The 27,781-nt window shown below is 53.2% G+C and overlaps 1 protein-coding gene across 1 annotated transcript in view; it reads left to right on the top strand.

Annotated features, from left to right (window-relative positions):
• The first annotated feature begins 229 nt into the window (after positions 1-229).
• Positions 230-27,781, top strand: part of SHROOM4 (shroom family member 4) — a 35,528-nt gene continuing 7,976 nt past the window's right edge. The window contains exons 1-8 of the mRNA XM_089537126.1: positions 230-430; positions 11,720-11,871; positions 17,204-17,335; positions 19,207-21,451; positions 22,795-22,856; positions 24,199-24,888; positions 26,250-26,371; positions 26,887-27,160. Of these exons, the coding sequence (XP_089393252.1) occupies positions 230-430; positions 11,720-11,871; positions 17,204-17,335; positions 19,207-21,451; positions 22,795-22,856; positions 24,199-24,888; positions 26,250-26,371; positions 26,887-27,160 (3,878 nt within the window). The remainder of the gene's footprint in view (positions 431-11,719; positions 11,872-17,203; positions 17,336-19,206; positions 21,452-22,794; positions 22,857-24,198; positions 24,889-26,249; positions 26,372-26,886; positions 27,161-27,781) is intronic.

Raw genomic sequence — 27,781 nt, forward strand, 5'->3', positions numbered from 1 at the left:
AAACTCCGTGGTCCCGATCCAACTGGGTCCCACTCCTGAGTCCTCCCCCACTGAAGGAGGGGGCGGGGCATGAGGAGGAGGAGGGGCGAGGCTGGAGGTTTCCCTCGGCTCCGCCCCCTCCCCTTGCCCCGCCCCCCGTCCGGCCGGTCCAGCCAGGCAGCAGCGGAGCCCCTCCGTCGGTGGGTGCCGCTCTCGGGGGCTGCTGCTGCTGCTGCTGCGGGATGCTGCTATGGATCCGGAGCCAGAGCCCTCGCGGGAGCCCGAGGGACCGGGGGCTGGTGACGGGGGTCCCGGCGGCGGCAGCGGAGGGGCCGGGGGTGGCCTGCTGGCCTCGGTCCACTTGGTCCACGTGCAGCTCTGCGGAGGGGCGCCCTGGGGCTTCACCCTGAAAGGGGGGCTTGAGCACGGGGGGCCCCTCATCGTCTCCAAGGTGAGACCCCCCCTCCCACAAAAACCCCTCCCTCTCCGACGGGCCTTTGTCCCCAGACCCTCCTGGCTTCCCTCTTTTCTGGCTCTTTGGGGGAAAGTTCGGGAAGAAGAGCAGCCCCCTCCCCTTTTTCTCTCTCAAGAGCCCCCTTCAAACTTTCACTCTTTGTCTGGCTCTTTGCTATGGAATTCTGGGAGTTGGAGTTTGTTGTGGGGTCCAGAGCGGAGCGGAGCTCCGCTCTGGACCCCACAGCAAACTCCAACTCCCAGAATTCCATAGCAAAGAGCCAGGGCAGTTTAAAGCGGATTATTTAGGAGGGGGTGGGTTATGGCACTATAATCTTTTACTGCCCTACTGGCTGCCTCCTGGGGCATTCTGGGATTTGTAGTCCAGCCAGGCCTACGAGCTCTTCTGGCTGGGAATTTTGTGTGCCTTTTCCCCCTCGGCTGCAAATCCCAGGATGCCACAGCAAATGCACTTTATGGATGTGAGGAGTGGTGACTTCTAGTGAATTTCCAATATTACTTTGAAAGGGCATTTCAGCAGAATTTCCTTTCCAGGTTTGTTCCTTTTTGAACCAGGTTCTTTCCTGGGTAAGGAGCAAGGGACTCCGGCTCAGAAAGGCTTGCCTTGACCCTGGTTCACTAAGGCCTTCAGGCAGCTGAATGGGGTTAAACACTCTTGCAAGGGCTGGAAGGAAAGGCCTTTTAAAGGAAACTTTCCAAGCTTCGATTTCATCTGCCAATCTGGACTCTCCTTTTTGGACTGCAAGGCCCAGCAGCCCCCTGTGCTAAAGGATGCTGGCAGCTGCAGTCCAACCAGCTCTGGAAGGCTGTGTGGGTCCCTTTCCCTCCATAAAGCATTGCCTGTGTGATGAAAGTAACTTCACGTGTGATACAAGGCTTTGCAAATGGTATTTAGTTTGGGACAGAGGCTGTTTTGCCCCTGAGAAACTCTTGGGGTTCGGGGGGGGCACATTCCCAAACAAGGGGTTGCCCCCAAAAGCAACGCTCTGCACCATCCTTTCTTTCTTCTCTTCCTCCCAGGAATTACTGACTGTTTTCTTTTAAAGACCCCCCTGAATGTGGAAACATCACAAACGACAAAAACACCAGGTTTTTAACCTGAGAGGATGCCTCTCTAGGAATCTCTAGGTCCTCCAGGGCAACTCTGTGGTCAATGTCCGACAGACACTCACCATAGAACTGCGCTGGAGGAGCTGCAAATGCGTAGTGGAGTGTCCTCTCTAGAAATCTCTAGGTCCTCCAGGGCAACTCTATGGTCAACATCCAAAAGACACTGACCATAGAGTTGCACTGGAGGAGCTACAATGGCCTAGTAGAGTATTCTCTCTAGGAATCTCTAGGTCTTTCAGTGCAACATTTAATTAAAGATGACCATAGAGTTGCACTGGAGGACCTAGAGGTTCCTAGAGAGAACATATTCATCAAATGTGTGAATCATCAAAGCTGCAAATATGGAGGGATGAGTGTAATTGTAAACTATTTTAAAAGACTCTAAAGATAAAAATCCCGCGCGCCCTATTAAAACCAACCACAGTTCCAGTTTCTCTCCCTGGGATCTCCCCACTCCAGTCTTGCCATGGCTGCGGAGTGGGTTGCCTTCCTCATGCCAATAGACAAATGGTGCCTTTTGATGGGTAAGTGGTTGGCATTGACCTCTTTGGGACTGCTTTGCATGACTCTTTGTCCTGTTTTGCAAGAACCGTGGGAACAAACAAAGGCGGGAAAACCCCCCTTGTAGGGATGGGAGGCAGGTACACCATCACTAGTTGCATCCACACTGGATCAATGACCTGGTTTGGCACTGCTTTAACTGCCCTGGCTCAAGGCTATGGCATTCTGGGAGTTGGAGTATGTTGTGGGGTCCGCTCTGGGCCTCACAACATACTCCAACTCCCAGAATGCCATAGCCTTGAGCCAGGTTGCTACAAAGCTGTGCCAAACCAGGTCATTGATCCAGTGTGGATGCAGCCTCTGTCTCCAGCAAAAGATCTGTAGCTAGCTTTCTGGGCTTGGGATGGGTGGCCCAGTGCCAGCCCTCCGCAATTGTCCTCCCTGAGGCTGGGTGCTGTTGAAGGCTGCTAATGGCCGTGAGTCGGTGAATGATTAACTGCCCTTGTCTCTCTCCTGCCAGCGTTTGGGGGGTGAGAAGGGTCCTCCCCACAATGGCATTGCTTTGTGCCCAGGCGGATGGGTCCCTTGCTTGTGGAGACCCCAGGGAGAGGTGTCAGGAGCATGGGGGTCTCCGGGGAATGGTTGTTTGGGTGCCTCTTGTGTGAGAGATTGTGTGAGTTTGTGCCTGCAAGTCACCTGCTCATGAAGTGTACACAAGCTCATGCTGCCAATTTCTTTCTTAACGTTAGTCTCAAAGGTGCCACAAGATCTCTCTCTGCCATAATTTCACAGGGTTTTCTTTGGCAGGGAGAACCCAAAGGACATCTAATCTCAGACATTAAGATCCATCAGACATTCTAAGAGGTTGGGGCCAGACTGGGTTATGACTAGGAAGGGAGGCTGCCAAGGGATATGAAGGCACTGGGTCCTGTCTGATTTTGGAAGCTAAGCAGGGACAGCCCTGGATAGTACTGGGATGGGAGGTTGCCTACAAATTCCAGGCACTGTAGGCTATATTTCAAAGGAATTCGTCCTTGCTGAAGAAAAACCCTTGAGACTATGCGTCAACATAAATCAACAGATGACTGGAAGGCACAGACACACACAATATCTCACTGGGCCTAAATATGAAATTCCTGGAGTCCCCATAAACCAGCAGGTGACTTGTGACTTGAAGGCACTTGTGTGTATGCATTTAGGCTGCATTTCAGAAGAAGGCAATGGCAAACCTCCTCTGGAGAAATCTGAACTGGTCCAGCAGTTTAAGGATTGGACCCAGACTCCGGGAGACCAAGGCCTGGGTCTCTGTTCAGCCGTGGAAACCCACTAGGTGACCTTGCCATAAGCTGCACATAACAGCCAGTATGGTGTTGCTGTTTGAATGTTGGACTAAGACTTTGGGGGATCAGGGTTCAAATCCAGCTCAGTCTCAGAAACCTACTGACCTTGGGTGAGTCACTCTCTCTCGGCCTTAGAGGAAGGCAATGGCAAAAAGGAATCCATCTTAAGACTCAACCTGACACAGTGGTTTGAGTACTGTGCTTTTGGAGACCAGGGTTCGAATCCCCATTCCACCCTGGAAACCCCCTTTGGGTGACCTTAGGCAAGTCATACTCAGTGTCAGAGGAATGCAAAGGCCCTAAGTAATAAATCTTGCCAAGAAAAGCCTAGGTCCGGAGTTGGAGGGCACATCTCGGCAATTTGCAAACAAAGGCTAACAAAGGGGAGGCTCAGGGATCTAGTAGCACTTTTAGCATGAGCTGGAGAGCTTTTTTGAGGCTGGGTTTTTCTGGATTTCCTCTTCTTCAGATGGCTAGATGGAGTACAGTGACCAAGCCACAGGTTTTAAAGCTTATTTGGAGGGGGCTAGGAATGGCGTAGGGAGAGATGTAAGCGATGACCTTGGCCATGCATCAAGGCCATTTCAGACTCTGGGAGTCACAGGTTCTCTGCATTCTCTCTTGGGAAAGATGGTTCCAGAAACAGGACTGTGGTCTGGGGTCCCACATGAAGAGTGTTGCTTTGGGGGGGATGCCAAGAGGCAACCTGTGCATAAGATGGTGCACTTTGGGAGCAGCTGGGGCTGCATCCACACTGGAGAAATGACCTGGTTTGGCACCACTTTTCAGCATCCTGGCTCAAGGCTATGGAATTCTGGGAGTTGGGAGTATGTTGTGAGGTCCAGAGCTGAGCTCTGCTCTGCTCTGGGCCCACAACAAACGCCAACTCCCAGAATTCCATAGCCTTGACCCAGGACAGTTAAAGCAGTGCCAAACTGGGTTATTTCTCCAGTGTGGATGCAACCTGAGAAGCTGCAGCCCTGTCTCTCCCCATACCCTCCCCATGCTGAAAGGGTTGCCTCCACCAGCGCCTTGCCATTCTTGTTTCTCTTGCCTTTGCAAACAATGTGAGCTCCCTCTCCTTCTTGGGAGGGAGAAGCAGCTTCCCTGTGAGCCAAGCTGGGTTTCTTGGGAGTTGGGTGCAGCCTGGGGGTGCAGCAGCTCTGTCCCCAAAGGAAAAGGGGGTAGGTCTGCCTACAGAGCAGGGTCATTCTGTAACATCCACTTTTAAAGAACATTTTAAAAATGCATTTTTCAATTTAATGCAGATTAATGATTTTCTTAAAACAATGTGCAAAAAAAAAAAAAAAAAAAAAAAAAAAAAAAAAAAGAGAGAGAGAGAAAGAGAGAAAGAGAGCCTGAACCAAAGATAGCATGATGCATTCTCTGCATCCCACCTGTAAGAGCAGCATGCTCTGGGGAGGCAGTGCTGCTGAAGCTGGTCACAGTGGGGGATTGGTGGGTTTGTTTGCCAATAGGCCAAGGACTGGCACCATAATTGCCAGACCAGTAGCCACAAGTGTTTGTTTCTTTCCTGGGAACTCTCTGCAGACAAGCAGCCAGGGGTTTGTGGTCCACACAACACCGCTTGGGTTTGAAGGACTGGGAAAAGGCATAACAAAGTGACCAGCCTCCCCTTTTCCCCACAGAGCACTTTGTATGTGGTGTCCTTTAGTGACCTAGTGGTCCTTTGGGGTTCACTCACAATGAGAACCCCAAGCTTTCTGCCTCTTGGTGGGACCAAATGTTGGGTCACTGCCACAGTTGGTGCAAAACTGGATTGTTTTTATTGCATTTTGCACGTGGGGCTGGGCATGTGGGGCACCAGTCCAGGGTTTTGAGGGTGTTTGAGGGATCCACTTAGGAGAGGAGGGGGACCAAAGAGAGGCCCACCTTGGGCCAATCTGGCTGCTGAGATCCTGAGGCCGGCAAGCTTTGCCTCTCCCGCTTTCTGGTGAAGTTGCCAACAGTCCGAGCAAAAGACAAGGGCTCCTTTGTGCCATAATTAGCTGTCAGCCGGGGAACGCTCCCTTCTCCCCATAAGCTATGGGCCTGCCCTTTCCTTTCCCTGCCCCCTTTGGGCGGTCAGATCCTGCGCCTTCATTCTCCAGATGTCCCAGCGTAGCTTGGGGCCGGCCCAAATTCTGTGCAGGGTAACCCTGGCTAAGAACTGTTTGACATCGTCACTCCATGCGCCTCCAAACACTCTCCTGCATTGAATACAGGAGGATCGGCTGGGAAAGGGAGGCTGCCCCGCTGCCCCCCCCCCCCCCCCGCAGCAGCAGAGCAAAAAGGCTGGGAAATGTGAGGGAGGCAGATCGGCACCCCTCCCTCTTCCGACCATGATTTGCAGCATCCGGAAACTCCATCCAGGCATCTGCCTCTGTCTGCTGCCCAAGTTCTCCTCTGGAGTGAATGGTAGCAGCTGCTGAGTTGTCTTCTGGTACAGAAATGTGGGGCTGGGCTCCCTTCCCTCCGCATGGGGTTGTGGTGAATTCCTCCCAGCCACAGGCTGCCTGTTTTGTGTGGGTCTGGTCATTTGAAGTGTGGAATAGCAGGGTTACAGCGGTAGCTATGGGGCAGTTGGATGTGCGGCTGCGTTGTTCCTACACCTGAGTGGGCTGCAGCTCCTTTGCACTTTAGCACCTTGATGGCCTTGTGGTGTATCTATCCTTCCCACCTGGACATGAGGCCCCTTCCTTACTCTCCACAAGGCTGCTAAACACACCTGGAACTCTGGCCTGTTACAGACAGCCAAAATAAAGCTGCTTCGAGTCACAGTGGAGGTATGGTGTTTCAATGATGCATGCGTCCTAAGAGTCCAGAAGCCACACCAAAGCCACACTCCTGTCCTTAGGGCTGGAGAGTGGCTTTGGTGCGACTTCTGGACTCTTAGGATGCATGCATCATTGAAACACCAAACCTCCACTGTGACTCAAAGCAGCTTTATTTTGGCTGTCTGTAACAGGCCTCTGTGTCTTTCAGCTGCTCTTGGATGCAACAATGCAATGCAGGCCTCTTTGGTTCATCTGTCTTGAGCTTAAACTGTGGGTCGGCACAGAACCCATCCTGAGAGGCCAGAACTCCTGATGCTCCTGGGCTTCTCTTCCTTTGTCTGAAGGTTGTGGAAATCACCCAGTATTGGGGTGTCCTGTCTTTTTGTGGGCTAGAGAGGTCAAAGGGTATTCTTGCTCCTTCTGGGGGTGTCCTGCTGGTGTGTATGTGTGTACTTGGCACAAAAGGGACTGCATTTGCTCCAGGCCTGTTTCAGCAGCTTTGGAAGCTGGGCTGTTCTGCCTCCCTTCTGCAGGGAAGGAGCAGGTCTTCCAGGCCCTGCAGTTCCTTCGTAATTGTGGGGTGTGCTTCCCAGACCCACGAAGAAGGCGGGGTGTCTAGACGCTGCACCTCTTGGCTTCGCTGCCTCTCTGCCTCGCCTGGGCTCAGTGCCACCGACAGCTGAGATAGCTTCTTCTTCCTTGGGCCTCCTCTTCCCAGTGGGCCCTCCTTGGCAGGACCCTCTGCCTCCTGGTCTGCTTGCTGACCGCTGGGCCTCCTCCTTGGCAGCCCCCTGTTACCGGGGCTTCTTCCATCACAGTCTCTAGGACAGGAGGGACTTTGGGGCCGAGCCTCCAGCAGCCTCAAGGCCCTCTTGGAAACTGGGACGGCTGCCAGGCAGATGCCAAAGAGAGGTAGACAGTGGCGGATGGGGAGGAGGGAGGTGAAGGCACAGCTGGGTGCTTCGTGGGCTGCTCAGCCTCCTGGGAACTTCAGGCTCCAGCATTTATGTAAAAGGGGAAACTGTCTGGGGGTTGTTGCTTCATGGCTGTTGGCTTTGCTGGCTAGAGAGCTATTGTACCAAAAAAGAAGTTAAGTTTTCCGTACAATGTTAAACTAGGCAGAGAAACTGTCCAGAGTGAGAGGCATGGAGCTTTCCAGCTGTTCTTAAACTGCATCTCCCAACATTCCTCATCAGGGGTTGTGCTGGCTATAGGGCTGCTAGAAGTTGTAGTCAAGCCACTTCTGGAGGGCTGCAGAATTCCCTCAATTTGGTAAGTTTTAGCAGAATCCCTAGAAAGCTATGGAAGGAAAGATGGAGGAGGACAAGCCCACTTCAGTGCTATGGCAGTTCCTCCTCGTGTTGGGATGTGCTGCCTCTGTGCAAGAGGCCTTGCAGGGCTCTCCTCTCTGAACAGCTCTGGAGAAAGCTTCCAAGGGTCTCTGGGACCCAGTTGGGAAGCCATACTGGCAGGGCTAAACAACCTCCGTCTCCAGGTCGGCTGTTCTCCTCCTCCTACTCCGCCTCAGAGACTCCCTGTTGCACCTCCAGCTGGGATTTGAGGAATGAGTGTGTGCTCTCTTTGCAAGGAGGAGTGCTGTGGCCGTGGCGTGCCAGGGCCCAAGGCCTGCCCGCCTTCCCACCCGTCCATCCGCCCGCCTGCCGCCCTTCCCCATCTGGACTCGATTTCCGAAACGCTGCCGCTGGGCCTCCTCCGGCAACTGGGATGAGCAGAAGGCAGCGGACCCAGAGCAGAGGAGGGAAAGAAGAAGGAAAGCTCTGTTTGTTTGCTTTCTGCTCCAAGCTCAGCCCCCAAAACCGATGGCTTTGGGAGAGGAAATGTGCTGATTTAGTGCATAGTTGTTCTCCGCCTTCCCTGTATCCTGGCTTCCTTGTGTCAGGCAGCTCTGGGGCAATAGGGAAACTGGCCAGGGTTGAACTGGATGGAAGTGGAGGGGGAGAGCATGGAGTATATGGGGGAAGGCTCCTTTTGCCAGCAAAACAGATGGGGACCTCTTAGGTCAAATTTGGGATGGCTCTCTTCCACTTCCAGCAATGCCAGTTTTGGTGCATTGACACTGGGCCATGATGGGACTAGACTCCCTTCCATAGCCCCTGTCTTCACATGACAGCCTGAGAGGGCTTTCCGTACCATAGACAAAGCTCTGAATTCAGAAAAAGGCTCTTTGTTGTATGTTCTGTTTTTCTGGGGAGGGAGGGAGGGAGGGAGGGAGGGAGGGAGGGAGGGAGGGAGTGGTGTTTGCCTGCCTGAGATCTGCTCCAGATTTGCATCAGTCTCTGGGGGTCTCTTAGTTCGGCGTGAGGCAAAACTGGCTAGTTGAGGCTGAAGTGGGAAGGACAGAGAGAGTGGTATTTCCTTAGGCTAGTCACTTCTCTAGTCTCCTTTTCCAGGCTGATCTCTCCTCCCCAGAACTGCTGGGGCTTCTTTCAAAATCTGGGTTTGGTGCAACATGGCATCTCTCATGTGCGGCACGCCAGCCGATGTCACAAGAGCCTAACAAGGCACAGAAGGCCTTTGGTTAGACAGATCTGCTCAGTCCTGTGTTCGGTTGTTGGAAGAGGGTTTGGTGACAGTTGCCCTGGTCTCTCCCTTTGTATGCTGTGATCAGCGGTTTAGATATTCCCTCCCCAAAAAACAAACAAAGGATCCCAGTCCCCAACCGACTGAAAGAATTTGCGGCTCTTACACTAGATAGTTCGAGAACAAGCTGGTTTGCATTTGAATTAATTTTGAACGGTGAAATGTTTTCCAGATACGTTTCTTTAATGATCCGTTCCATCCCTGCCCTTAAGGCTGGAGTCTTTGGTCATCCATTAAGGTTTCAGCATAACGCTTTGTTTGTTACCTGTTTTTAAAAGCTCTGCCCAGCAGATTGGTGGAGGCTCCAGCAGCGAGGCTCCAGTCTTTTTGGCTGCAGCCAAGTGTCAGGAAGGGGGACCAGGCGTTCTCCTTTTCCTGGACACATCCTACATTTCAGCCTTCCATCCAGGAGGAATTCCAAAATGTCTTCCGCTTTGAGCAGGACTAAGAAGCATGCATTTATATTTATATGAGCGTGTTCAGCTTCCATTTGGTAATGTCCTACACATTACTTCTGTGTCCTACATTTTACGGTGCCTTCTTCATCGTTATGACACTGGTTAGCCTTTCCTCTGTGTGGTCCATGCAGCTTCCTATACGCAGCAGAAAGGATGGCTTTTAAAGGGCCATGGACTTGTCAAGATGGCTGCATCTCACATATCAGAGCTGGTTCTGGATGCTAAATGCCTTGGCTACATCCAATGGACTCCAGGATCCGCACTTTGGGGAGCCATTGGCACTCTCTGGCTGAAAATCCCAAATCCTCCTCCCTAAACTGCAAATCCCAGGATTCCATTGGAGGGAGCCATGGCAACTGAAGCAGAATCGTTGTGCTATAATTGTGGGTACCAGTTCTGGGGTTCTTCCTGGGTTCTTATGGGTCACTCGGAGTTTGGTTCGTTGTGAGCCACATCATCCTGGCACATCCTTCTGGGCCTGGCATCAGCGTGGCAGCTGGGCCATGGCTCTGTGTGGGCTCTGGATGGCATTTTGGCCACACAATGAACCCTTGTCTTGGCCCGGCACGGGGGAAGCAGCTGGGGGAGATCCATGTGCTGACTCTGTGTTTCATGTGACTTGGGGGGGGGGGGGTTTCGCCTGCCCTGCCCTGCCCTGCCCAGTGCTTCAGCCCCCATTGGATCCCAGCTGGGTCCCTGGGCACAGCTTTGTCCAGCTGGGCACCAGGCAGCCAGGCAGAGGATGCATTGAGCCCAAAGGCCCAAAGTGCTGCTTGTTTGGGCTCAGTGGCCATTCCTTAAGACTAAGAGGGAGGCAGCAGGGCTGGTCTTGTCCCTTCATCTCTTGTCAAGGTTGCATCTGCAAGGAGGAAGCAGTGCCTCTCTTTTTAGACCAAGGCAAGTCAAGGCTTTGTGGTGGCAGGAAGCACTTTGACTACGAAGGTGTTGGGGTCAGCGTGCTGGAGGGGCCAGGGTCCCTCACCCCTGCGAGGTAGGCTACCGTGTCTCTTTGGGCGCGTTGGAGGGGGGGGGGAATCGCAAGGAAGGAAAGGCACTGTGTGTATATAGGGAAGTAACTCAAGAGGAACGTGGAGGTGGTTATTAGTGCTTCAGCTGCTTAGATTTTAATAGAAAGGAAGGATTTAAAACGTGTTGCGTAAGTCCCTCTGCAAAACCTGCTGGCTTTCTTTCCCAGCTGCAAACTGGAGCAGGAGCTGGGACACCTGCCATCCCAGTTGCCAGAGGAAGGGGCAAAGGGGCACAGGATTAAACAAACTGAAGCGAAAAGGTGGGGTGTGTGTATGGGGGGAGAAATGTATTCTGCTGCATTGCTGCCCTGTATTAAAGATCTGTTTTCACAGCCACTCCTTGAACTTTTCAAGAGGCAGCGGAAGGAAGGCACTCTTGAGGGCAGCTGAGTTTGTCCTTTTCTTTCCAAAGACATCTGGCCCCAGACAGAGCAAAATTCCTTGGCTGCAACTGGCCTCTATGGGCATTGTAGCACTTCTGTCCCCGTTCTGCCAAAGTGCAAAAGGGGCATTTTGGAAAGCAAGGGAGGGGAGGAATGGCTGCCATGTTGACCCTTCCAGGAATGCAGTTGGCTTGGGAGGACCCAGGCTTTGTTTCTGTCTTTGGCAAAAGGCTTTGAGGATCACCCTGAGGAAGACTCTCTTTTCAAAGCACTTTCAAATTGGTCTGGGTTCTCCCCAGGGTCTCCTAAAATGGAGGCCAGGAGGAGTGGGTGGGTGGGTGCATTCGCAGTAGAAGAAAAAGCTGTGCTCCTATCCCCTTGCTTGTTCGTTTGACTTATGCATTGTTAAAACAACCCTCCATTTATGCCTAGTTAAAAGGAGTGTGTTTGCCAACCTCTTTATCTCACTGTGTTTTCATTGCGCTTGCCAGGTGAAAACCTGTGGGCACTCTGACAGCCCTGGAGTGCCCACAAATGCCAAGTGCAAGCAAAATACACTGGAGGGGGAACAACCGTCATTTGGAGAATATGTTTGCCAGTGAAATCTAAAGGGACCCCCCATGGCTACTCCCACCCCTGGAATTCCCTTCCATGGGAGCCACAGCTGGAGCCCTCCTTGCTCTCTCCTTTTCGGTTGAAGCAGGCTTTTAATGTGTAATTGCTTGCAAAGAGCCTTCCTGTTGGGTCTGTGAGTGCTTTAGGTTTTTAACTTTTGCATGCTTTTAAATTATTATCTACCATTCATAACCAATTGCTTTGATCTGATGATCTTTCAATTGTATTTCAAATGTTACTGTCAGGCTTTTTAGCTGATTCTTAAGGGGAATGCAGTATAGAAATGAAACAAATAAAGAAATAAGCAATCCAGGACAGATCCTCCAGAGGGTCCTGGGTCCGGATGAGCCTTCCCCCAGTTTGGGAAAGGGATTGGCAGGCACTGGGCAGATTGGGTCTTGCCCTTGGCGTCTGTGGGTGACCACTTTGGGGTTTCTCTTCCTCTCTGACCAGGTGGAAGATGGCGGGAAGGCGGCCTTGTCTCAGAAGATGTGCTCTGGGGACGAGCTGGTGAACATCAACGGGACGCCGCTCTATGGCTCTCGGCAGGAGGCCCTCATCCTCATCAAGGGCTCCTACCGCACCCTCAAGATGATCATCCGGAGGTATGGGGCAAAAGCGGGACCCCTGGGGCATTGCCACGTTGGAAAGGTTCCAGAATGACTCTTCCCAGAATCAGAAACAAAAATGCGCACGGATAAAAACACTTCCACCTTCCCTCCCACACTCACATATACAACCCAAGTTAGATAATACTTTTTCTAAAGGCCAACCTAAAAATGTCAGAAATGTGTGTGAACCTCTGAGTCCCACAGTATTGGTTCTCAGAGTAGATGGTACAAAAACAAAAACATTGGAAGGTAGTTGATAAGAAACAGGAAAGGGCAAACATGAAGTGTGGTGTTATGCCCATGAGGCCTGCAGCTAAACCCAGTCTCAAGACAGGGATGGGAGGCTGGAGGCACCCCCAGAAAGTGCAAAGGTCAAAATTGGGGGGAACCCCCAGATTCCAAGCCTAAATCCAAAGAGAACAGATGGCACTCAGCCTATTCCTTTGGTTGAAGCATACAGGTTTCTGAATCAGCCCAGAGCAGAAGCACAGGGTATCATGCATGCCAGCAAAGCTGGAGATTAAATGCAGGCAGTGAACTAGCTTTAAAAAGAGTCAAAAGGTTTTAAAAGCGTGGAGGAATCCCTCCTCCTCCTTTATTTCCCCTCCAGCGTGGCATCACTGGTGGTGCCTTGGTGCTCCTTTGGGCAGCCCTTTGGCTACAGCCGCATGGAAAGGGCTCCTGGACTGGTCTCCAGATCCTTCTCTGGGGCTTCTTTGGGGTCTGCCAAATCCTCCAGCTCCCCTTATCAGAAGGGCTGCTGAAGCCCAGGATCTGCTGCCCTCCCGTGGCAGGAATCAAGGCCTGCCTGCCTCTCTGGTTGCAGGAGGCCAAGGCAAACAGCGGAGGGGAGCATGGGAAGGCAGCCTTTGCCTGGCTCCTGCCAACTGCGGGGACTGGCTTTGCTCAGGACCAGCTTGTTTTTCACGCTCCGTTACAGCCTTCCTTTTCTTACCATCCTCCAATGCCTCCCACCTTCTACAAATCACACATTTGACAAAAATATAAAAGGGGGATTCTAAGAAACAGAACAGTTGTAATAGATGGGAAACTGCAAAGCAGGCACACAGATTTCTTTTAGGGGACCAGCTGAAGTTGGCAGGAGACTAGGTAGTCCTTTGAGTCACATGGAACTCTTCTTTTGTGCCCTGATTAAATTTCTCTTTCTAAGCTGTAGACTCCCAATACTTGCCTACTTTTTCCCTCCCTGGACAGATGAGTAATGTGTAAATATAGCCTGTCTGTAGCAAAGGGAAGGGAGATCTCTGCTCAGCCTCCCTTCTGGAGGATTGCTAAGTGAGACAAGAGGACCCTCTGCTCTCTCCCTCTTTGCTCCAGGAACCCAGGTGTGGCAAATGGTTGCCACGGGGCATCTTGAGTTGCTTTTCCAATTGGCACGTGGCCTGACCACTTCATGGCAATCCCAGAATGAAACAGAGATTGGGATCTCAGTGACTGTTTGAGCCAGGGGCGAATAAACAGAGGAGAGGCCCAGATCTGCCCCTCCACAGCCCTATGAACTCCTGACGGGTTTCCTTTCTTCTGGCGTCTGGAGAGCAGAGGCTGCAGTCCTGTCCCCACTTGCCCAGGACTAAAAGCCCCATTGTGCTCAGTTGCAGAATGCACTGAAAACCCTTGTTTTGGCTCGGTTGGCGAGAGGCCTGGAATGCCAGAGTCTTTGCGCACTGTGCGGCTGAAATGGTGATGCCACAGGTGTGTGGAAACCTGTGTTTATTTTATAAAATGTTCGCTTCTTTCCCTTCCAAGGCCTTGCATCACTCTAGGCGGTTTATAGCAATTAAAAGCAAAGCGATCTTATAAGAAAGAAAGCAAGACCGAGACAAAATGTGAGGAAACCGTATAGGAATGATGAGCCTTGTGTGGACGGGAATGCTTCACCCGGCTGCTGTCAAAGAGCATTCAGATGTGGGTGCGGTGGGCTAGGTATTCCACAGGGAGTAAAATGGGTCAGGCATCCCACATGGAGTTTCCCCATCCAGGTGCAGCCGTCCTAATGTTGAATGCAGGGATGTAGGTGATTTCTGTGTGCTGAGGGGGAGACCAAGTGGGAACAGCTTAGTTATGTTCCTCTGGCATTTACGCTTAGACATTGAGACCCCCAGTTTCATTTCAGCTGCGTGGTCCAGCCTCCCGTCCTCCCTCTTTGCTCCAAAGGAAGGCTAAGCGTCTGTTCCCTTGCCAAGGAAAGCCATTTGTCTGAAGCTATGCTTTTGCCCAAGAGAGAGGATCAGGGACTGGTGGGTGGGTGAGCGGATGCATGGACCTCCATGACCCTGTATAAAAGCCCTCGCTTGTATTTTACCATCCCAGTTTTCCATTTCCCAACAGAAAGGTGGGAATGAGTGTAGTGGGACTGCGGGGCATTTGCAGGCAAAGTGAATGGGGCCCCACAAAACTTTACAATTTGTATATGAAGGACCAGCATTTTCACTGGTCCAGGGTCTCAGTTACGTAGCTTAGCATGAGAAGTGGCACCCCAAATGCACACACATATATGTATGTCATGGAAGGTGTGTGTGTGTCCATTCTCTTTTGCCGCACTATTTCATGGCCAGAGAGGTCCAGCTCAACCAACTCTGTCCCCCACTGTGCCCCCCTGTTCTTTGCAAGTGAAGGGATGTTTCCCTGCTTTGGCCATCTCAGGCCTTCCTCCTGCCTCTGCTTCCCCCACAGCCCACCCCCGCACCCCCACTTCTCCTTTAGCCCTAATCCAGAGGCTTCCTCCACAGAGAGACGGCCATGATCTCACACTTCCTGCGTTTTGTCCTGGCCACTTCCTGTCGGCGTGTGGGGATGGAGGGGGCTGTGCTGAGTCAAAGTCCGGAGGCGGCTTATATTTCTCCAGCCGGAGAAGCTCTGGGATCCCCCTGCCAGGCTTTTGGGGAAGGTCCTCCCCTCTTCTGAGCCCCCATCCCAATCTCCTTAGGGCCATCTCCCCTCATTTGCCCCCCAGGATGCTTGTTGTCCCCATGCCTTGGTTCAAGGGAGGCGGTGGCCAGTGGTGCCTCTCCTCCAAGAGCCAGGAAGCCCCCCTCCTCCTCCTTCCCTGGGGGTCTTGGGCCTCCGATCGGACCGTTATCTCTCTGGCCATCACTTCCTCAGCGCTTCCTGGCTGGGAGGGGATGAGGATGGCGTCTGGCCATTCTGGGAGTGTTATGGGGGGGCAGGAAAGCCCTGTCCGGCAAGGAGTCCCTCCCTCTCTGGCTGCCTTGCAGCAGGTCCCAGGCTCTCTGAGCGGCTTCTTCTCAGCAGCTCCTTGCTCTGGGGGGGCTGGACCCTTCCTCTACCCCCCCAAGCCCTCTCCTCAGGTCTCCTCAGGTGAGTGGGGGGACCGCAATCCCCAGAGCTTTCCAGCCCCAACTGGCAGGAAGGGTGGGCAATGGGGTACTAGAGGCATCCTGAGCAAATCCTAGCACTTGGGGCTAGCCAACGGAATCTCCCTCTGCCCTCAGCCACAAGGTGCCATACTTGGGCTTCCTCACTCCAAAGTAGGGCCAGGTGGGTAAAGGGACTTTGCTGCCCTTCTCTGACTCTGCCGGGAGGTTCTCTGGGAGCACCCCCTAAGCAAGCAGGTTCCTCCCCCTTAAGCTGCTTTTGCTTTTGGGGTTGCATTAGCCAAAGTGGGGCCAGAGGTCCAAATAGGGAGAGGCTGACTCCCATGCTCAAACCAATCTGGCGCTCTGGGGAGCAGAGTTGTTTGCGTGAGATGCTCTAGGCTGCTCTTTGTGGGTCAGGGGCTGTGACAGAGGGAGGGCTTGCACCCATGTGGAACCATGTAGTTAACAGCAGTGGCATCACTAGGGGGTTGGGGGTGCAGATCAAACCAGGTGACATCCTAAGGTGGGGTGACACCAACATCTGCCTTTGTCCCTTTAAAACACTGAAGAGATGGGGTGAGTGGGGTGAGGCTTAGTGGAGGAGAAAGGAGAGGCCCCAGATTGTAAGTTTTAATTTTTTTTACTAATTAAAAATGATAAAATAATAATGATTTCACTTCAACCCCATGAAACTATGTATTGTACAGTTGCCCCTCCGTTTGCACAGACTTCATCTCTGCGCTCCTTGCTTACCCGTGAGGAGCAAACGGAGGGGATTAAAATGGGGTGCGCACCCGCAGCCGCTCATGGGCATGTGCACCCATTCGTGCCTACGGGGCTCAAATATGTGTGAGTTTCCCTTTTCACACGTGCGCGGAAGACACAAAATAGATCCCCCACAAAAATGGGGGGGCTGACTATATATGTAAATACATATAGGAGTTGCGTATGATACTGTAATTTAAAGGTATAATTTTAATTTTGCTAGTTGTTTACCTCACAATTGTTACCGCTAAATCCAGTAATATACAAGAATTATGATTAATTAGTACAAAAACCAGCAACACATTACTGAGGATTCTGTATGGTGTTTTATGGGGGGATGAGGAGGTCCATGGGGGGAAGTGGTGCCATGAGTGACCACACCAGTGACGCCACTGTTTAAGAGCATGAGCTGGAATGCATTCCTTGCTTAGAAGTTGAGCTTTCTCAGGAGGCTCTCTGCTGGGTCATGCTGAGAAAGGACTCTGGGAGTGGAGGGATTCCCCATTGGGGCTGCTTGGGCTTATGGGCAAGGGGGATTTCATTGCCATGGGGCAAGGAAGGATGGCCACCACTGGGTGCCTGAACACTGAGGGCTCTTGGCATCAAGCCCATGAAGCAGCAGATCTGGTGCGCTTCCTCCTTTCCAGAGCTCTGGGAAGTTGCTTCTGGGGACTACAGCTCCCAGAATCCAGGGCATGCTGACTGGTGGGTATTGTTCTTGTCATTGTTACATCACTTTCAGACAGTGAATCAACGCAAGACAATAATCTAATGGGATGAAATATATATTACATCATTTATTATTTAATACCAATTGAAACAATTTAAAATAAGGGTCAATATGTAGCTCCCCAAGTCCTGCTCTCTCCTGCCCTTTCTTGCTCCTCCAAGCACCCCTTTGTTTCAAAGTTCCAAAACGTAATACTTCAGCAGACGGAGGATGGCCAGCCTTGGTGGTCACCTAGGGAGACTTGCCATTGCTCCTGGCTGATCAGCTGGGTTGCCACTGCTACCACGGAAGCCTCGGCCGATGACCAAGGATAATATGGCTGCTTGCTTTGTTATACTAATGTTTTCAGAGGAGGTTACTTTTTTGCCCTCCGCCCAAATCCTACTGCTAAGAGCATCTCCTGGGGATGATGGGTGAAGGGGTGGGCATTGGGTGGGGGCCCCCCGAGGGCTGCCTCCTGCCCCCCATTGACTTTCCTCCGTCCCACTTGCAGGAGGAACATCCCTGTCATCCGGCCGCACTCATGGCACCTGGCCAAGCTATCCGAGGGCCGGACTGAGGCGGCCACCATGCCCTGTCCGCCTGACGCCTTCAGCCTCTCCTGGCACTCGGGATGTGACACCAGGTAAGTTGGCAACAGGGACAGAAGGGGGCTCTCTGAGTGGGTGTCTTCTCTCTCTGGAGATGGTTTCCTGGGGCTTAGCACAAGGGACACATCCAAAGGGCTGGGGGGGGGGGGAAGAAAGGTTCCATTTTGGATTCGCAGAATCTTGCACTAGCATCCTATGAAGCTGGGAGGAGGTCCTTCTCAGATCGAGGGAAGTTCCTTTTTTGAACTACAGGTCCCAGAATCCCCATAGCAATCAAGTTACAGCGCTTGTGGGAAGTTCCTGCTTTGGGCTACAAGTCCCAGAAACCCCCAGCCAGCATGGCACAGAGCTTGAGGGAAAATTGGTCAGAATCAGGCAGGGCTGCTTTTTCCACCAGCAGTAATGAGTAACAGATAATGAATTACTTTGAACAAAGTAACTCTCCAAGTTCTTGAAGGTTGTTTTTCTGGGGTGTGGCTGCTCAGCCCTCCTCTGGGAACCCTGAGCTCTGAGTTCCCATGCACTGGGCTCAGCGGGCACATTGCTCCCCTTTCCTTCCCCACAGCCCTGGCCGGCCTGGGGCACCACCGTGTGGCTGTGGGACGTGGGAAGGGGGGCTGGCACGTTCTCAGGGCAGTGCCTGTTTTTGGCTGCCAGTTTGGGCTGAGCCTGTCAGGAAGGGAGGCGGCTCAGGCTAAAGGAGGTAATGGATTCCAGAGACCTTGCCCAGCTCTCAGCTCCATGTGGGCTGGCAGGTTGGCATGGTGGGCAGGCAGGATCTGTGAACCCCTCCCTGGTTCAGAAGGGCTCCCTTCCAAATCCAGCCCCAAAGCAACCACTTTTTGCAACTGCAGGGACTGGCACTGGATCACTCCACACCCGCCTGCCATGCTCTTCTCCTTTGCCAAGGCTGCACCAGACAGCAATTAAAGTGCTCCAGGACTTGGCAGGACAGCTGATTGCTAAACAGAAGGGCAATGGAAAGGAGAGGAAAGGGGCAATGAAATTAGCCCCCTCCTGCATCCTGTGATCCATGCAACCAATTAATCCATGACAGCAGGGGAGACTAAAACAAGGCCCCTAAGACTGTGGCCCTTGATGCCCCCAGACTCCCCAGAACCCACCATTTTCTACCTCCTTTCCCCCAGTTGAGAAGGCACCTATTAGAAATAAATTGCATCATGCATGCCCCTCATTGCACACTTAACACATGCCACCCAATTTTTAATGTTTTGTGGAGCACCCAGAGGGTCCCCAGGGCAGAAAAGTGGCCTCTGGCCCTTCCACATTTTCCCATCCCTGAACAGCCAAAGGGCCTCATGCAGATCTATTTCCTCCAATTGCCTCTCACAGCTTTGGAAATCTGGGGATGGCCATCTATGGAAATTCACAGTCACTTCCAGGCCATTGTTTGTGTTCCTGCTGCTGAAAGCAAAGTAGGGCAGGAAAGCCACTATCCGTGGATAACAATAATGCAACTTGCCTTGCTGCATTAGTGTTTTCATGGGAAAGGTACCTTTGGTTTTGGACCACAACTTCCTGAACGCAACTGCTGGTTTTAAAAACCCAGAGCTTGAAGGAAAGCCCTTTTTTGGATGCTGGTTGGTGGATTCTGGGGGTTATACTCTAAAAAGGGGACTTTTCTCTAAGTTTTGGGAAGAAGTTTCCTGAGGTGGGGGGGAGGATGAGTTACTTTTATAGGGCCACTATTTCCAAGTCCCCTTGGTGTTGTTTGAGTTTTAACAATCAATCAGAACAATTTTTTAAAAGGTTTTTGGGGAGACTGAACAAATTGGGAGTGAAATGTTTAATTTCCAAGGTGTTATTTCCAAGCTTTGCGCTGCAGAATCCCTGCTGACCGGTGTGTGTGTGTCTCCCTCTGCCTCTTTCCTCCTGCCCACCCCAGTGACCTGCCCTTGTCCTGGACCCCTCTCTCTCGCCACTGCAGCACTGACAAGAGCAGCTCCCTGGGGAGCATGGAAAGCCTGGGCCCTCCCAGCCAGAGCTACTGCGAGGGCAGCCTTTCCCCCATCGACCAGGCCATGTACCAGAACAAGCGCGATTCGGCCTACAGTTCCTTCTCTGCCAGCTCCAACGCCTCCGACTCTGCCCTGCGGCCTGAAGAGGGCAGCTCTGCCGAGTGTGTCCAGCAGCCTGACCCCCGTTACCTCCAGACGGGTGGAGAAGGTGGTGACCCAGCAGTGGTCAGCAGAGCTGGGTCACACCCTCCTGGTCACCAGCCAGTGTCCTACGCTCAGGCCAGTCCCTTCCTTGCCTCTGCCAAAGCCGCCCCCTCCCCACCGCAGCCCCCCGTGAGGCAGGACAGCCTGAGAGCTTGCAACCCAGAAGGCCCAAAGGGTCCCCTGAACCCCAAGGGGCGCTGGACTTCGGACACTTCCCTCTCTGTCCGTGGCAGGGAACCCCAGGGGTCTACTGGGCAAGGCAAAGACTCTCTTGCCACTGAGCAGTACTACCTGCTGAGCTCCCACAGCGACCAGAGCCCAGTGATGGAGAAGGGGGTGCCAAGTGCCGAGTCCCTCTTGAATGAAGAGACCAAGGGCAACCACCCCTTGGAAGACCCTGGGCAGCACCTGGAAAGCGAGACTGACCTGGACAGCCGCCACATCACCTGCCCATCTCCCTGGAAGACAGGCTGGTCGAGACCTTTGGGCCACCACCGGCACAGTGCCCCAGAGCATTTGCTGGCTGCCCAGCTTCAGGCATTGAATGTAGCCCACATCCAGGAGGGGCCCCAATGGACTGTGTCTCCACTCCATGTAGACCAAAAGGGCCCCAGGGGCCCCAAGCCTTGGATGAACCAGGACCGAAAGAGACAGGGGTCCCCATACCAGGCTGGAGAGCTGGACCCCTGTCCAGGAACAGAGGAAGGCTCCCAGCATCATCCCCACGGACTGGAGAGACCCAGGAGCGCCTCCGTTGATCTCCCACCTGCCTTGTCTCCGAAGCACCAGCAACCCCTGTCTGGAAGTAGGGACTCCCAGGTTGCCTCCAGTGGCGCAAGCGCTTTGAAAGAAGGGGTCCGGGATCCAGGAGGGAGCCATCCGGCCCCCAGGAAGGGAGTCTCGGCTCAGCACCGCTCTGCCCAGATGCGCCGCCAGAGCGACCGTTTTGCCACCAACCTGCGCAATGAGATCCAGTGGCGCAAAGCCCAGCTCCAGAAGGCAAAGGGCACTGCTGCCATCTTATGTGGGGAGGAGGCCATGCAAGAGACAGAAGAGCCCCCCAGCAGCCCCTCTTCCGTGGACCCTCCCTCCTGGTCTCTCCCTCCTCCTGCTCTGGATCCTTCCCCATCTCCCCCTCCTCCCCCCATAGCGGAGAGCATGCCCCACGGCTCAGGACCAAGCATCAGGCGCTGGGGCTCAGAGCTGAGTGTCTTTGGGAAAGAAACCACCTCCCACAGCCCTGGCCGGGGGTCTCTTCCAGCCCCTGAGTCTAGGTGGAAAGCCCAAGGGCCTGAGCGGCCCCCCAAATCTCCAGTGCCCCCCATGCCCGGGCGAGGCGGGCGCTGGCACTGGTCTCCAGAGTACAAACTACAGCCACACGATGGGAATCCACGGCCGGCTGAGCCAGAGTCACCATCCCGGCTCTCGGAGGAATCGTCAGGCCTCCTGCCTTTTGCTGACCGGAGGAGGTTCTTTGAGGAGAGCAGCAAGCCCCTCTCCCCTGTGCACCTGAGCCCCCGGCGGGGCAGGTTTGGGGGGGTGCCGCCCCACAGACGGGAGGAAGAGCAGAACACATTCCAGCCGGTGAGCTCTGAGCACAGAGAGCAGCAGCAGCAGCGACGCCACTCCATGGACCAGGCCTTCGGACCCTCTCCGTCTCCCCCCACGTACCAGGACTTCCGTCCCGAAGCCCCCGCCTACTACAAGCCCCTGGCCCGACACCGGCCAGACTGGGAGTGCTGGCAGCCCCTTCCGTGTTCATGTGCCCCCCGGGAAGCCTGCCTGTTCTGCTATGGGGAGCGGCGCCCCCCACTGCATCAGAGAAACCTCTCAGTGCCCCCCGGCCACTGTGCTCACCGTTGCCATCCTCACTCTTGGACCCACTGCCCCGACTGCTGCTGCCCAGCTCAACACCAGCGCTTGGAGGAGAGGGGGGCACCCTGGCATGGGAGGAAGGCCTTCCAGATGGTAAGAGTGTGTCTGGAGAAGGGTAGGTGGGCATCATAGAGAGCCCATGGGTGCTGTGGATGGTTGGACCCGGGTGGGGGGCTGGTGCCACAGAGAAACCTTGAGGCACTGGGAAGACCTTGGCAGGCTATGGGGCTATGGGACTCAAGGACAGAACCGCCCAGGGCAGGGGTGGACCATTGCACCAGTGGCAGGGACAAACTGGTTTTCTTCTCCCCAGCAAGCCCCACCAAAGCCATAAGCAACGTCATACGGATAACATCCTGTTGTGTTCTCTGTCCATTTTTGGCTGAATTTCTTGGACTTTTGTTTTGCGGCTTCAGGGAGGAAGAAATACACTGTGTGTTGCAGTGGATTTTAGCAGTCTTTGGAGGAAGAATCAACCTAGAGACAGCAAAATATTAAATATTATTATTGGAAACTGAGCTGGGTGGGTGGGCATCCAAATGTTGTTGAACTACATGAGCTACAACTCCCATCAGCCCCGTCTAGCACATTCCAAAGACGGCTGTGAAAAGATATACAGTCAAAGGCATGGCCAAGGTGTGGCATTCTGCGTCAGTGCCAGAAAAATTAATAGGCCTGAACGATGCCAGATCAATTTACACTTTTATGTTTTTGGTGCATGCCCCTGAGATGTTTTTAAACATAGATGCAAGGATAGTGTCCCGGTGCAGACAATACACAAAACCAGGGCTTAGACTGTTTATAGCAAGCCCTGAAGCCCTTTAGATCTTGCTGGAGTGTAGTTCCTATCAGCCAGCACTGGCAATGGTAAAGGATGCTGGGAGTTGCAGTCCAGTGACTTTTGTGGGGGGAGGACTGTATGATTCCTGCCCCTGCTTTGCAGCCTTAGGGTCTTCTCAGTCCAGTCCATTATATGCTGGTGATGTGTCTGCGGAGACTGTGCTTGCCATCATCTTTCACAAGGAGATCCTTTGGATAACAATATCCTCTGTTATTGTTTCCTTACCATTTTGGCTGCAGTTTCCTAAAATGCTCAGAGTGTCATGTATACAAGATAGCAGCCTGCCAATAAAGTGCCAACGTCTGGAGGGCCTCACCCTCTTCAGTAAAGTGTGCAAGGAAAGTCAACAAGGATACTGACACAATGCAAAGTAGGATTTTGAGAGCAGGGGGAACAGCCCTTGACAAAAACTGCAGTGAAGTGGGAAAGGGACCTTAAACAGCAGCACAGCCAGAGCTTGGGAAAGTGCCTTTTGGGGACTGCTCTCTAAACAGTGAACAGAAAGCCAGGCGAGGTGGGTTCCTTTCATCCACCGGCAGAGTTTTCCGGATGTTCTTGTGCGTCCCACCCCTCACTCTCTGATTCTTTTGTCTAGGAATTTCCTGTGGATGACTGGGAGCCCCCAGCGATAAACAGGAAGACCAGCCAGTCGATGAGGTAAAAGCGGCAGAGGGGAGGCAGGCAGGCGAGGAAGAGCTTGGCATTGGGCCCTCTGGGTTTCAGGAGAGAAGGCGGCCTGGCAACCATCCTAAAGGACTTGTAGGGTGAGGGGGTCCATTGCCTCTGGTGCCCGCCTCCAGATGCCAACTCTCAAAACTCCAGCCATTTGGCATCTGATGCATCACCTGCAAAAGGCTGCAAGGCTGGCCACCGCCAGTGGGTTTTATTCTAGGCTGGAGAAGGGGAACAGCATTCTTGTCCACCTCTTTCTAAGCCCTCGGTTTGCCACTGAAAAGCTGTGGGGAGGGCAGCCACACGTTCAAGTGGAGTTGGTCACCAGCTGGCCTTTTCTTGTCATGCCCCTGGCTCCTGGATCCTCAGGTCCTGGAGCCAGGTGGCCTTTCTTTTGATGTTGTATCCAAGCCCTGAGTGTCCCCTGAAGGAGTGGGAACTGAGGAGACAAGTGTCAAAGCGATCAGCGCCCGGAAGGCACCCTTTGCAACAAAAGGAGAGGAGCAAATCCAGAGCCTGGGGATGTTAACCCTTTTAGCCATGATGGCTGGAGGATTCTGTGAGCCATGGTCAAGAAAAGTAACTTTCCCAAGCGCTGGCCAGCTCTGCATGTGAGCTTGCACACATACGTATGCACACCCTTCTCCTAGCCAAAAGGGCATTTTGCCCCAGTTTTATCAAACCAAGGAGGTTCCAGAGGGCAAGGCTCTGCTCTGGGGGTATTTTTTTAAGCACTTCCTCGTGCACAAGAGTGGCACAGGCTGGTCCAAAGTGCCCACTCAGCTGAGCACCTGGCATTGAGTTTGGCCTTTTAAGGTGCCCCCAGTGGACCCACTGGGGTGCCTGTGTGTTGAATCATTGCCTCCCACACCGGGAAGTTCAGGCTTCCGAATTCTCCTCATCACACACCTGCCACCAGCATCTCTCTGGCGCTGCTGGTGTGGGCTGCAAACTGCCCTCTTTTGTCACTGGGGCCTTCTTACTCAGCAGCAGCTCCCTCCTCCTCCTCCTCCTCCTCCTTGGGAAGAGGCTAAATATAGCTGCTAATCTGCTAGTTACCCTTTTAAACAGCAGATTTCTTGGGGGGAAAGAGAGAAAGAGAAGCAGAGAACCAACGTCTAACTTGGCTGCCATCCCTCCAACGCCCGCTTTTGGCAATGCCAGGGCTGTGCCCACATGCGCTGAGTCAGGCTCAATGCTCCTCTTCCCAGGCAGGGACTCTGTGGAGGTGGGTTTGGGGAGCCAGGGGTCATGGATGTAAAGCCCTCTGGGGCTCTCTCAACCGTGCCTCTTCTCCTTTTGCCCTTTCCCCGGGCATCTGTTCCAGTGAGCTGCCACAACACAAGATGGGCTTTGCCAGGGCCAGCCCCTTCTGGACCTGCTTCGAGGAGGCCGAACCGGAATGGCCACCCGCCTTCTGCCGCGCCATCTCTGCCCGCAACCTCTCATGGGATGGAGAAAGGCCGGGGAGAGTGGCAGCCGTCCCGGAGACTCCCGACTACGAGGAGCCCCGCAAGCCCCCCTTGCGTGGAAGGGCCTACTCAGAAAGCCACCTCTGCGCTGAGCTGACCAGCGGGGCTACAGAGAGGGAGCGGCAAGAAGCCCCCCTGGCCAAGGTAGAGGAGACCCTGCTTGAACCGCCCTGTGTGGGCAAAAAGAAGGGACCCCCGCCTCCACGCCCCCCACCCCCAAACTGGGAGAAGTACCGCCCACGCCGTGCTTCCCATAACCAGCTGCTGCCCACCAAGGCTGGACCGGCCCCCCTCCCCGAAGACCCTCGTGGCTCCAGCCAGGAAGCTGCAAGGCAGCGGTCTCAGAGCCTCCCTCTGGAGCAGCTGTGGAGTGAGGCGGCCCACCTGCAGCCCCTGACCTGTGCCAGCCCCCCTCGTGAGGGCACCGCTTCCTCACCTGGGGCACCCGCGGAGCAAAGCAGCCTCCGCTACTACTGCCACAGCTCCCCGTGCCGGACCCCTGAATGGCCGACGCCAGATGCAAGCGAGAGGAGTGGGTCTTCCCGGTAAGTACCTCCTGCTTCTTGCATCCTTGGTAGGTGAATGCCCTCCAGCATCTCACAGGTGGAAACCTGGACATCAGAGTGTGGTCAAGATGCCAAACAGTATTACTGAGGATGAACACATGAACTAAGAGAGGCTGCAGCAGATTGTTTTTGCCAAAACCTCATGGAAAAGACCCTCTTCTTTTCCCTCCATCCTTAACTGAGCTAACTGAATGCAAACTACTTTGAACTCAGTTTGCAGCAATGGAAGTAAGGTGGAAGGAGGAGAGAGAAACTGGGCCATTTAAAAATCACTGGAAAGTGGGGCAACAAAGGATGAATGGGGACTGTCCCTGCTAAATCAGGACACTTGGAGGATCTAGAAGGGAGATGAGCATATGTCTCCAGTGTGTATGACAGGGGAAATGGAGAACATGGGACGAAGGGTAAAATCAGGGCCAGAAGGTTCACATACTTCCAGATAGTTGGAAAAGAAACCAGAGACGAGATCAGGGCTTGGAAAAGTGACCTGTGTTTGGACTATGGTTGCCAGGTCAGGATTACCCCAGACCCTGAGATTTCAGAGCCAAGGGGTGCCCCCTTGAGATGTCATAAGGAGTGGGCTCTTGATAGTGTTCCAAAAGTAATTCCTACAAGAAGCAGACCCAGTAATGTCCTTCAACCAAGCTGCACAAATTGTTCCACTCGAACTAAAAATGCCAAGGGATGCAGTCACACACACACTTTTAAAGGCGACCCTCTCACCTGGAGGTTCCTTCCTCTTGCCCTGAGGATTGGGGAACAGGAGGCAGGCCCTGAGATCCGGGAACCCTAGTCTGTAGCACAATTCCCAGAATCATTCTGGCTGGGAGAATTGGGGAGTTGTACTCTGAAAGGCTGCCTTTTCCAACTGCAGAGACCTGTAGCAGGAGACAGAAGGCAGGGAGATGTTTGCTGGTGTTAAAAGCAATCTCTCAGAGTGAGTCACCAGATGTGGGTCTTTGGTGGGAGAGTGTGTATGTGAAAAGGCTGCCTTTCCCGCTCGTGTTTATTGGTGTGAGGCACTCTGATCCAGTCTCTCAGAGAAGAAATTCTGAAATCAAAGTGGCAATGACAAATGACACAGTTCCAAGCAGACTGCGGGGGGAAAATCACACCCGCCATAAAATAAATGCAACCCAAGAGCCAATGAGAAGAACATTGTTTTTATGAGATTGTATAATGGTTTTTAATTAGTCTGTAACCCTGCTTCAATCCAATGGGAGAGGCGAGGAAACACAAATAAAATTTATTATTTATTTATTTAAAAAGGATCAATATCTTCGTAGGCAGCCTGACATCCCACCTTTAGCTGACGTCTGGTTGCTTTTTCTCCTCCAAAGGCCATCAAGCTCTCTGGATGAAGATGCCATGCCAGAGTCAGTATGGGAGAAGGGCCAGAGTGGACCGTCCACCCACAAGACCACAGAGCCGTCCTCCCCGGTCAGCCTCCCCAGCAGTCCCTGTGAGTTCTGCTTTCTCCTTGCAAGGGCTGGAGCCCCTTCCTTCCTTCCTTCCTTCCTTCCTTCCTTCCTTCCTTCCTTCCTTCCTTCCTTCTCCCATCTGTCTCCCAGCATGGGATCCAAGGCAGTTTACAGTGTACAATTAAAAGAAATGCAGTTTAAACAATGCATGTTACAAAAATTTGAAAACCTATCAAATACAGCGGGTTCTTGGTATTTCCGCGGAGCACCTATGGATACCAGATTGGTGCTCAAATCCCATTAAATGCAATGGGGTTTTAAAATGGTGTCCCTTATATAAAATGGCAAAATCAAGGTTTGCTTTTGGGAATTTATATTTTTTAAAAATGTATTCAAGCCTTGAACGCTTGAATACGTAGATAAAGAATCCATGGATTTGGGAGGTACCCCCTGTAGATGACGGAATTAAAATGTTTATTTATTTAAGACTAAAAGAGCAGCTGTGCCCATTCGCTTATACCCATTCGCCTCTTCCTCCCTTCCTTCCTTCCCACAGCCCCCAAGGGACACGATCCACCACAAGCAGGGGCTGCAAGAGAGAGCCATTCCCTGAATGCCCGGGGCCCGATGCCACCCTTCTGCCTGAATTCGGAGGAGCTGATGAGGGACGTGGCAGGGAGGGACCGGTCCTTGGCCAGGGTCCTGGGTCCTGCTTTGGGGCAGAAGACGGCGGCCGAGGTCATGGAGGATCTTTTCTCTGCAGGCGACTCTTCGGTCTGGAAGGAAAGGGACTGCGCACCCCAAGCAGGTGATGAAGAGCTCCCTGAGAGGTAGGTGGCCCAGATTGGTGCAGTGGGCTCTGGCACAGCATCCGTTCTGCTGGTCAATGGTTGGTGGCATGATTAGACACAGAGTCTCCCTTCAGGCGGCAAGACCTGTCAAGAGGCAATAGGATGTTAGATGCTAGATGCATGGGACTGGAGTGCTGGATGGGCCTTGGGCCAGTCACCTACCTCTCAGGGCTGTTGGGAGGATAATGTGATGGTGTGGATGGGCTAAACATGTACCCCACTCTGAAAAGATAAAGTACATATAAATAAAAGCTCCAGTGAAATGTGTGGAATTGTGTTATGTATAGCCAGACCCAGCATTGTGCTTTTTCTGGGTGAAGAACAAAGACCCAGTGGGTTCAAACTAGAGGAAAAGAGATTCCTGCTGAATATCAGAAAGAACGTCCTGACGGTGAGAGCTGCTGGGAAGAGGAAGATGCTGCCTCAATGGAGTTTGATGGAGTCTCCTCCTTTGGAGGCTGCTTTTCAACAGAGGCTGGATGGCCATCTGTCCCAGGGAGGGCTTGGATGGCAGAAGGGGGTTGGAGTGGGTGGTCCCTGGGGGTCTCTTCTGACGCTAAGGTCCTATGATTCTAGGGCTGCATGGAGCGGAGGAGAAGG

The sequence above is a fragment of the Sceloporus occidentalis genome, unplaced genomic scaffold, assembly GCF_023333645.1.
Source record: "Sceloporus occidentalis isolate IW3139 unplaced genomic scaffold, rSceOcc1.0.p SCAF_8, whole genome shotgun sequence".
NCBI lineage: Eukaryota > Metazoa > Chordata > Lepidosauria > Squamata > Phrynosomatidae > Sceloporus > Sceloporus occidentalis.